Raw genomic sequence first — 11363 nt, forward strand, 5'->3', positions numbered from 1 at the left:
TACAGTTTAAATAAAATCTTTAATTGCTTATTTACAATAAAGGCAATGACTTGGCAAATTGAAAATTATGATTTGCACTTTCCCACTAACTTCAGATACAGTAAGTACATAGTCAACTATAAAATATGCAGCCTAGTGAGTAAGGCGCAGTATTTACATCACACTAGTACTGCAAAAAAAAAAAAGCACTTAAGATGAATTTACTGTGACAGACAGAAGTTAAACATTTATCCTGTAAATGCTAACAATGCTGGAAAAGAAACTTCAGATGTCACTGCAAAGGTCAGTGCTCTAGGGTTTTTTTTTGCCAGATTGCAAACATGCAATAGTAGTAAAAATCTGGTAATGGGATAAAAACAATACCCCTCCGATTTTGTCAGTTTTTGCAAAATAACAGTTTGATACCAGTGTAGTTGTTCTAGGTCTGAAATCTAATGCTAGTAACTTCAGTATTAGACTAGCTGCTTAGTTTTGCCTTAGCAAAGGTCTTTTCTGGGGTGGTGGGGGTAAAAATCAACTATTACATTTGAGTCTAGGCTATACTAGAAGCGTAATACAATAATCACACACACAAATTTATGAATACAAATTACTACAGACACGTTGTCAAGATATCCTGCTTTAACCGCTTAAAAAAAAACCCTTAAGTGTTAAAGAATTTACTGCAGCCCAAAATAAAGAAATCAATTTTGTTTTCTAGTTTCTTTTTGACATCCTCTATTCCCCCCTCCATGTATTTTAAGGTAGTAACCATTGTTATTCTTATTGTAGAAGGACAGGAAAAAAGTAGTCAAGTGTAAGGTATTAATCCAAACCCCGTCCTCCTGGCTGTCTCTTCTGAATGTAAAAGACTTAAAAATTATGAGCTACAAGGACAACAGATACACCAACTATTGTTCTGGGTGTGGAATTTTATAGTGAGGCCTGGAGGGAATGCTTTCTTTTTATAGATTCTTTATGGATGCTCTGTAATAATTATCTTCATGAAGGGGTTTTATTCAGTTATGCAGGAAAAGGAAGTGGCATCTGTACAGAAGTTACCATCACATCCACAACCCATTCAGCATTGGGGTATGGAAGTTACCATCATTAAGAGGACAACCACCAAAGCTAATACAAACACTTTTTTGCTACTGCCCTTCTTAATTACATTCATTTTCCCATTGCTAGTAGTACTTGCACTTTGTCTTTAGAACAGCAGAGTATTTTTTCAAATATTTCTTTCCTATTAATAAAAGTCAGTATAACCTTGACATGACGTGTAGGTGTTTAGCAGTTTAAGGAGTTGATTCTTAAATTTATGCAGAAACCTTTACAGTGTGCGTGTTTTATATCCATGGGGTCCTCACAGATACTCACATCCATTATAGATTTGGAATTCAGATGCCAGTTACAGCCATATCCTCTTCCCATCTGCACAGGAGCTTTTCCAAACCTTTCAGCTTTCATCACTAACCGTACCTGTTAACATATGTGGCAAGTATATAACAGACTCCTCGACACATTCGAAGAAAAGGTGAGTCTAACTTTTATCCAAAGCTTTCTCTGACAAATTGTGCTCGAGTTCGGGTGACTCCTCAGCGTCTCGAATAGCAGAAGTGTTATAAACACCATCAACTGCAGGGGCTGTCGTTGGTGTTGTGAGAGGTGTCACAGTGTGTCCAAACCCCTGATAATGACCCATGGGTGAAGATGGCATTGAAGAAGCATCAGAAATTGGGTCTTGAGTAGATGAAGACAGTAAACTTGTGTGCTCGTTTTGTTCGTGATCTTCGGCAAAAAACATTTTCCTTGGCTGGCCCAAAACTGTCCTTCCTAGAATTACGCCAAACGAAAATACTTTTTAATACTTCCAGCACTATACCAAGGCCTTTGAACACATCAACTCTAAAACAGGCATGTTAAATTAGAAAATGAGTCTTTGTTTTATAACAGTTTTACATGGGCATTGTTACCTTTAATAAATAAAGGGATGTCTTTCCATCCAAAAAACCCAAAACCAAACCAAAATGGGCATCCCTCTCTTCTACCTAGCACACTGAAACTTACCCTAAGATCCATCTACTTAAAAGAAAAATCAGAAAACAGCCTCTAAATCAGTCAGGAGTACTGGAAAGACCAAAGTGCCAGATAAATCATTAAATCCTCTAGAGATGCAGCTGCCACTAATTTGGTATGGAATATTCTCAGGGTGCTACAGAGATGGATAATAGCATCAAGTGAAGCTGGAAATACACGGGCTGTTAACACACCATGCAAACCTGTCTGTTACTTACCAACATTTCTAACCTGTTCTGATATATCTGCCCTTATATCAGAAATATCCCACATTGCAAGAAAAGAGTCGAAGCATGACCCTTCTTCAGCTTCTTGAACGTAAGGTTTATAGGAAAAACTGTAGTGATGCGCAATAGCAGCCAGGAACATCTCAACACAAATGATAAAATCCTGCAATGAGAGAGAGAGTGACTTAGTCATTCATAACTGGAGGCAAATAGTTTCTGGGTTTCTTCTACAACTGGAAGACTGCAATTGCCTGGGGATACTGGCATCAGCTACTTTTCCACCAGAGGCAGGATATTGGCATGCTTCAGAGCGCCACATGCACTACATACGTATTGGAATCAGTCCTCGCCTGATGGACTGACTTGCTGGAAGCAGATACTCAACAAGCAGCAGCTCTACCATGAATTCTTGCAAGAAGCAGCACAAGGATATCCAACAGAAGGTATTTAACTGGGGCACATTTCCTTCTGCCTGACACACGGATACACAAGTGTTGAGCACAGAACTCACTTGGGGTGACTGCCTGGAACTTAGGCCAACTTATCATAAACTCAGTACTAAGGCCAACTTATAAACTCAGCCCATGTTAATTGAAGTATGACAGTGTTTGCTTGAGATCAGCTATCTCATCTTACATAGAGCAATTCCTCCTAAGAAGTAATTGTCTGCTCCTACCTGTAGGCCTGTAGCCACAGCTTCCACACTTTGCCACTCCCAGGTGTGTTTCTCAGAAATAACACCAACTTTCACCAACAATGCAATAAGCACAGCTTGCCTATAAAGATTATTTTTTATTATTATTCTTGTAACAGTAGTGCCAAAAAGCCTGCAAACAATTCTGGTAAACAAGGCCTGTTCATATGTGTGCACGGGTATGTACATAGGAAGAAACTTACAAAAAACTTACTGTTTATATATTTAGATTTTAAAAGGAGGAAAACAGACTTAAAAAGAGATGTCATTCATCCACTGTCCTAAAGACCAACAGGGAACACAACCAAAGAAGAGTTTGTTGTTCCAGTTAGTTATTAGAACAAGTTGCTTGTTGCTTCTCTTTCAGGGAATTACTGCGGCCCACAGAGTAACGTTCAGGTAGTCAAATGCACTCACTCGTTAGCAAGTAAGTGTGAGCAATGCTTGTTTTGAAAAAGTTAAAGAAATAACTGCAGGTGAAGATTCTAAAATAAATTACGTTTTTGAGAATCACCTTACAAAACAGCAAGTCTAAAAATTAATCTCAAGTGAACAAGACTGCTCTGTCCAATGTACTAGTGCCCTTTTCCCCTTGCAGCACCTCACTAAGACGATGGGTAGATTTTTTGAAGCATCTAACCCCAGTAACAAATCCAGCCTTTTAGCTCTTTTATGATCCACCCTGAGAGCAAGATGTAATGAGTAAATAATTCACTTACCAGAAAGAAACAAAAACGACCATCTTCACACAAAGAAACTTGCCAACAGGTTGGATGGGGTTCAGTTCTTCACGTAGTACTTTATAAAACAGCACCAGACAATACATAGCAAACTAACAAGGAAAAGAAAATTAAGAAAAAAATTCAAATCCTTGGGGGTTTTTGTGAGGAGTTGTTTTACAGCAACCTCTCCAGTTAAAACAATGTATCACAGTACAATACAAACGTTAAAAAGCTATCTATTTTAGAAAAGAGGCTCTGGATTTATGGAATCTTTGCCTTACTAGTTTAAAGCAGACTTTGTTTTTTTGCCTGAAATTGTATTTCTGAAATGCACAGTGTTGGCAGAAGAGACTGAGGTCATCTATTGACACACTAAAGCAAAGCACAGGAAGGTCCCATAAAATCTCTTCAATGCCAAGCACATCTCTAGGGAAAATGGCATAAAAAGCACATGTTCTTTCAGGCTTCCCTTAAGAACACCTCAAATATTGCCTCTTTATGAGAGATGAGGCAATGAAAGCAATCTTCACTGCAAATCTGAACAAGTTTCTTATTAATGACAACGGCAAGCAACCAAACTGATGTATAGCCATAAGGAACTGATCTCCCTTTTTCATTTCCCCCTTCTTCTCCTAGCCTCTTACTACTAAGTTTCTTTAAGCAATCCCATCAACCAGGACACGTAGAAGTATGTGCTGCTGCTGGGGCTGTTGTCAGAGCAGGAAGCACTTAAAGCTCCTTCCATAACAGTCACCCACCAAGCACAGGGGTGGCAGTAGGAGGAGGACGCCCCTTCCAGATGGGACATCCTGGTGTTCAGGCTCCTGCTGCTGCTACCGAGAGAAGTAAGAAGGTTGGAGGCTAGAAGGCTAAGCAGCAAGGAGCCACAGCTGCTGCTCTCTCCTCTTGCAATAGCTCATGTGTAATGTGCCCTGAGCGAAACAGAAAATGATTCCTCTGCATTCCCATCAAGCCACTTAAATGCAATCCCTGACCTCCAAAATGAAACTTTCAAGTCCAGGGGCTGACATCCTACCCTTACCCTGACATCATCTGTCAGCTGAACCAACAAGACAAGGTATTAGGCAGGGCAGAATCTCAGCACTGCATGCACCGTTTCCATTTTTTCCAGTCAATGTCATTACCACCAGCTTTGTAACACAGTAATTTTAACATAGCCACTGCTGAGTCTTTGTGTGTGTGCTGGGAGGAAGCTCCGGGGTGAGTGAAGTTACCTGTTCTGCAGAGGAGCAAGTCTGCAGCTGTAACATGCCTGGGCCATACCATTTCACCCATCAAATAGTTTCCGGTAGAGAGGTGGGACACTGTATTACTTTATGGAGCTTTGTAGTAAAAATAATAAAAAGTTTTAGATTATCTGTTTTCCTAGTATTTTGCATATATAGTATTTAACAGATAGTAACTTTGACTTACAGTGGGAAATATTCTACCCGTAAGAACTACAGCCTAATATTAACACAATTACTGTCCATAGTTCACACAGAAGATTCACGTAACACTAATACGATGATTAAAAGAGCAGAAAGATGCACTCTTGATACTCACTAGCTGTGACATGTTGTTAAGTATAACCAAGTAAGTCCAAGCATTGTTGAAGCTGAAGTTTCCTTCATCGTACACTCCCACTAGTTCACAAATTCTGAAAGAATTTTTAGAGTTAATCACTATGTAGTAAAAGATCGTTTTGATGAAGTGCTAAATCTCCATTACATTGATGAACTGTTAGAATCCAAAATCTCTTTTGGTACTCAAATATGGGCATTGGGGGTCTGCACAAGAATCAGTTTCCAACAGCATATGGCACAGGAAGTTTGTATTGTATTTTCCATAGAAGAAGCAGTGTTTGAATGCAAGGTTAACAATTAAATATCATTTTTTATGGCTAATATACATATTTATATGGATATTCTTTGTGAGTAGCAACTTTTTCCACAGTCCCACAGAATTAACAGTAATAACCATCAATACAAAGTTAATGAAATTAAGCTTTCAGCATCAACATGCGTAACTGCCTGCTGTTCCTTTACAACAACAGGTTCTATGATATGTATGAAGGCACAGTCAGACTTGTCACAGGTAACTTTTTAATTTTGTTAAACCTTGCCTGAAACCTGACTTTAAAAATACCCAATTGTTGAAGCCAATGAGAAAAGGAAGAAGGAGGAAGAAAAAAAAGAGACTCTAAAAATTAAGAGATCATAAAAGTGTCTTTCCCACATAAACAGTACTTCACATTCTCTCCCACTGCTTTCAGCAGCAGGCATTAAGTATTTATTATTTCAATTCTGCAAATAGTCGCTTGCTGTAGAGAAGTCATAAAGAAAGCATAGGTTGATTCAAATTCCTTGGACCCACTCAGCATTTAACACAACAAGTCTGCTTTCAAATTGCCTTGACTCAATACAAAGGGCATGAAAATCCTTTCCAGTGTAACTCAAAATTACGTCCTGAGGATCAATATTAATTATTTATGCGTGTACTTACAAAGCAATAATGGTAGTAAATGGTCTGACAACAGTGTACTGCAAAACACCCAGTTTACATCTAAATAACAAAACTCTGCAAGAGAAACACAAAATTCATTGTACAAGAACTTAAAAGACAATTCACTTAACGGAAGTTTCCTATTCTCGGCAGTTTCACTAAACTAAATTTTTATTTCATAGTAATTTCAATTTCTGCTTCCAGGACTTTAGATGCTACAGTATATAGTGTGTATATATGCAATACAGAAAAGACCTAGACTTTTATAGATACATAACTGGAAATACTCAATGACTCACTTCTTTTAGCCATGGAAAGTTTCTGGCTAGGCTAAACAAAGAGAATGCAATTTTTGCTGTGTTTGATGATGTTTAAGAATGACTTACATTCACAATTTGTCTTTAACATTTTAAACAGCTTTAACAAAATCTCTTAAGAGATGCTATATATGATAGCAAAGGAAGCAAATTCAAGGACACCTTTTTCCAATGTTTTTGAAAAATAAGGAAGTTTTCTTCAGCACCACCTGAGTCAATGCATGTTAGTAACTAAGTGATTTATAGGATGTTTTACTGCTGCTCTCAGTAGGGGTTCACAGTTGATAAACTGTGTGCAAACCATAAACTGCCTCTGCCAAGCAACAACAGTTACACTACTAAATATGAAAACAAAATGTTTGTATCTGATTACACAGCTTAAAACTTTAAGATGTCATCATATACTCACTCTCCCATAGCCCACGACGGACAACAACATAGAGGCGGCAGATGTCTCTGCTGATCTTTTGCTTCTATTATTAATACGAGGTTTGGATACCGGTTGGTTAGATAATTTGAAAGAAAAACCATAAAATTATAGATGACATAAGCTTCATAGCATTCTCGACATGTATCCACATATATTGCAATGTTGGGGTATTTCAAAGCTATCCACTGCAAGAAGAGAGGTACACAAAAGGTTACATGCGAGAAAGACAAAAGAGATTCCAATGACAACACTGGCTGGCTAGTTCAGCAAGCATTACTTCGTTAGACAGCAGGCCCTAATTAAATGAGGCTTGAAGCATTTGGCGAACAAGAGTGTGATGCTACAGCTAACATTCTGTATAATGTTCCAAATAACGTTCTGTAAAAATACAAGTTGAACTTCAGATTGCATCTCTGCTGCTTCAAGTGGAACCATGCTTAAAGCACTGCGCTTAAAGCGCTGCGCAAGAGATGCTCTGTATCACAATTCAGTCTTTAATTTAAAAGTAACTAAGGAGACAGTTCCCTAGACACAACCTACCCCTGACAGAACTGTTTCCTAACTTCACATATTCATTGTCAATATGGGTTTGAGAACTAAGGTTTTAGTCCATCAGTATAAAGTTCTTTTCTTCTGGTATCTACTATGTAACTGTTTGTTCTGGCATGTTTACAAAATAAATAACCAAGCAGCAGATTAGCCTTAAAGTGGTAGTCATCCCTCCAAACCAGAATTTCAGACAGAAAAGTGTTTTTTTTGCAAAACTGTGATTATGGATCAGCTGACACAGCTTTCAGTTTTTAAGCTGAGTATCACACTGCTGTCGCACTGTTCAGTGCGACCTATCCTACTGGCTTTATTGGTTTTGGTTGGGTTTCTTTGGCGGGGGGAGAGGAGTTAGAGGCAGGTCTTTTGAGTTAACTTTGCTTCCCTGGGTCCTAGGTTGTAGTAGGGCAAATTTTGTGCCTTCTCAGACCTTCTTATTAGAACTACAGGAATATGCTTCACATCCTCATCACAGTTAACAAATACTAGAGACGACAGATGCTGCAACACCTTTATGGAAGATGTAATACTGCATCTAGTAAACTGAGAATACAGTATTTGAATCTAAGAGAACTTTATGTTCAGCTCAGATTAAGTACCATGTATGCAGCAAAGGCCACAAGATCCAGGAGTCTGGGGAAAGATTTCAGGATGTCAGAAGTGTCCCTTAATGCCTGGCTAGAGCTCATTTAATTACCAGGTAATTTTCTTCCAAAGGAAAATTCTGTACTTGAAATTGAAATATCAGCCTGAGGCAGCTGATATTCCCCACAGGGAACAGATACTGTTGTTTTCTTCCCTGTTCTCCTTCACTCTCAGATGCTCTAAATCCGTCTTTTCAAGAAAAAAAAGAAAAAAAAAAAAAAAAAAAGGAAAACATACATAAGGGTGACAATTCAAAACATGCCAGAGATGAGAGAAAAATCAAAGGAAAAGTTCCTGGAAAGCTGTCTTTTAGGGGGAAACAGAAGTATTTGCAATGTCAAGAGGTGATGAAAAGATGTAAACGCACATCCTGTGCAGTCCACAGATTTAGTATGTTGCTTAGCTCTGACTGAAATCATCTCCACAGGTGACATATTTACATGAACCATATTTGGTATGACCAATAGAATCTTCACTTCAAAGTATTCAGAAGTGGATTTTTTGTGGGATCTTGCCCTTTGCCCCCTGAAGCAAAAAGTAAGAATTTTATCACTAAGCATAACTCGGGAAAGAAAGGCAAGGCACTGAACTCTGAGACAGTACATGGATCAGCCTTGTTTCCAGTTCAGCTGTTACTGAAGATGGAAGGACCAAAAGCAAGCTAGCAAGCTCTTGTACCCCTTCCCACATCTGTTGTAAAGGATACTCAAGGACAGGGTTAAAAGGGTTTGCAAAAGCGATCCCACAAGCTCCACAAGAAGGATGTAGTATCTCTAGAATGACGCTTCTGACGTACTCCATAAACAGGAATGCCCAGAAGTTTCTAGGACTACGACTCTCCATGCAGCACACTTTCTGCTAACTGTGACACTGTTTTCCCTCACTCCCACAGCAAACAGAATTTCATTGAGCTGTTAACAGGAAGAGATCACTTACACTGTCTAAACTGTAAATCGGCACCATCCATAGAATCCTGTTACAATAACAAAAGAACATTTAATATTACTAGAAGTATTTTTAGTCTGAATTAAATTCAACATTTGTAACACAGGTAAAATGTGAAATGTTACCTTATTATTGGTTTCTGTAATTCAGGTTGAGTATAATGGACTAAGTGTTGTAGTATTCCCCAGAGAGATATTGGTATAGTCATTAGTAGAAATATCCCAGCGATAAACCATGCCTTGGTATGAATTCCAACCTTGCAAAGCAAAAGAAGAATGCAAGATCAAAGTTTCAGTATTAATACTTTAACATTTTACCAGTACAGCAAGAAAAACAATTTGTCTTTCTTTTTTTTTTTACTGTGAATAAAAGATTTAAGGTGGACATTAAGTACATACCCCAATACTAAGTTTGGGTTTTCTAACTCTCCTTTTCAAATACACAAAATCCCCAAGTCTCCCTTACAATCTGTTGATGTGGCTGAGAGTAAAACTTAAAAACTCAAAAGAAGAGAAATCTTGCAGAACCAAACAAAAACATGACCAATAAACACAAAACATTAATGCTTGCTACCTTGCTTTAGGTCTAGAACTTGTCTCAGTTCAGTGCTTCATTATAAAGTTTCTAAAAGCTCATGGATTTAAATTAGTATTAGCTTTAAAATGAAGGTCCAACCAGTAATCAATTTCAACTAGTTTCATTTAACAATCTGAAATAGATAAGCACATATATATAAATATATATCGTCTGCTAAAACACAGGGCTGTGATTTCAAACCAATGCTCACTGAAAACCAATTACATTAATCCTGAGCACCAACAACTGAGAAACACAGCAAACTCTCCTCCAACAGTTCTTGTTGAGGCTTTCTTCTCCAATCCCCTGCTGTACATCAACATCCCATGTCTTCTGTTGCTTTCCAGTTCAAAGATCGCCACTGATTAGTTTCTCTATCAGCATCAGACTTCACAATTTTGAAATTTCAGATACCACTTTGACATAAACATCCATTATGCTGAAGATACGAAGGCATCAGAATAGTGTTTCAAAATCAGAAATTTAAAATACACTCCAAACAGATTTTACTGTCATTAAGTGCTTAAAATTAGACCATGAAAAAGCTTACCTCCAGTGGAACAAGCCTGTATTGAACTGGATAACATATATTTTAAGGTTAACATTTTACTTTGTTATAAAAGCTCTGCTCTTACACGTGTGTGCAAGTCGTACCACCAGCACGAAAGAGAAGCTTCTCCATCTCAATTCTCCCCGACCTGCCAGAATTATCTGAAATACCAGCTGATGAATGCCAGTATTGCTACTCAGTGCCAAAACATAAGCTCCGGGCAGGGCAGCGGCAGGGCTCCAGCCGTGCTCCTGTAGGGACCGACTCCAATTTCTCCAGCATCGTATCAACTGTTCAAACACCAACTGTGATTGAACCGGAAGGAGAAACAAATCCTGTCCCGGACCATCTCGCTTCGTTTGCGCGTTACCAGCACCACAAACGCGCACGGTGGCACCGCGGAACCTCTCCAGCTGCTCCCTCCCCCCCACCTCGGGTCTCCACCCGGGGCCGAAAGGCGCTGCCAACCACCTCAGAGGAGCGAAGCCGCCCGCAGCGGCGGCGCGGATGGGCCCCCGCCGGCAGCCCCCCCCCCCCCCCCTCCCCGCCCCCGCCCCGGGGCTCCCCGCCGCGCCCCGTCCCTCACCTCCAGCTTCTGCAGCTCCCAGACGCAGAGCGGCACCACAACCAGCAGCCCCACGATGTACAGCAGCACCACCAGCGGCCGGATCCACCGCCGCCAGTTCCCGCAGGTGCACGGCATGGCCGCGGCCACACCGACACCGACACTCCTTCCCCAAACACCCACCCGGGGACCACGGCGCCTCAGCGGGCCGGCGCCGGGCCCGCCAACCCCCGCGGGGCGCGCATCACCGGCGGGGCCGCCCACACGCCCCGCCGAGCTCACATCAGCCGCCGGGCTCGCCTGGGCTTGGCTCGGCTCCGCGCCCCACCGTCCTCCTCAGCCCAGCTCGCCCTGGCCCGCCCGTACGCACCGCGGGGCGCCCGGCGCTGCCCTGGAACGGCTCGGCTCGGCGCGGCGCGGCACCGCCCCGCGCACACACCCCCCGCGGCACTTCCGCCCGGCAGCGCTTTCGGCTGCCCCGCCCAAGCTTCAGCGGCGGTGCCGATTGGCTTCTCGCCCTGCCTATCGCGGCTGCCCCGCCCACCGCGGGCCACTGAGAGCAGACCGTGCACGGGGCGATACC

The 11363-nt window shown here is 41.0% G+C and overlaps 1 protein-coding gene across 1 annotated transcript; it reads right to left on the reverse strand.

The window, feature by feature from the left end:
• On the reverse strand, positions 1 to 10918 carry TMEM184C (transmembrane protein 184C). Its single transcript, XM_086464277.1, has 10 exons — positions 10802 to 10918; positions 9215 to 9345; positions 9081 to 9117; positions 6933 to 7138; positions 6207 to 6281; positions 5268 to 5361; positions 3699 to 3811; positions 2962 to 3061; positions 2277 to 2448; positions 1 to 1815 (listed from the first exon to the last, which is right to left on the reverse strand). Exons 1-10 carry the CDS (start codon positions 10916 to 10918, stop codon positions 1523 to 1525), a joined length of 1338 nt encoding a protein of 445 aa, XP_086320403.1. The 3' UTR covers positions 1 to 1522.
• Positions 10919 to 11363: the final 445 nt, after the last annotated feature.

This window comes from Leptosomus discolor, chromosome 4 (assembly GCF_034619465.1).
Source record: "Leptosomus discolor isolate bLepDis1 chromosome 4, bLepDis1.hap2, whole genome shotgun sequence".
NCBI classification, from domain to species: domain Eukaryota; kingdom Metazoa; phylum Chordata; class Aves; order Leptosomiformes; family Leptosomidae; genus Leptosomus; species Leptosomus discolor.

Bases quoted from the DNA above. Each gene is read 5' to 3' on its own strand.
- TMEM184C (XM_086464277.1), bottom strand. From the start codon at position 10,918: ATGCCGTGCACCTGCGGGAACTGGCGGCGGTGGATCCGGCCGCTGGTG. The intron at 5,362-6,206 runs GTAAGTACACGC...AAATTCTTTCAG, and splicing joins TTTACTACCATTATTGCTTT to AATTTGTGAACTAGTGGGAG. The intron at 1,816-2,276 runs GTAAGTAACAGA...GCGTAATTCTAG, and splicing joins AGAACAGGTTAGAAATGTTG to GAAGGACAGTTTTGGGCCAG.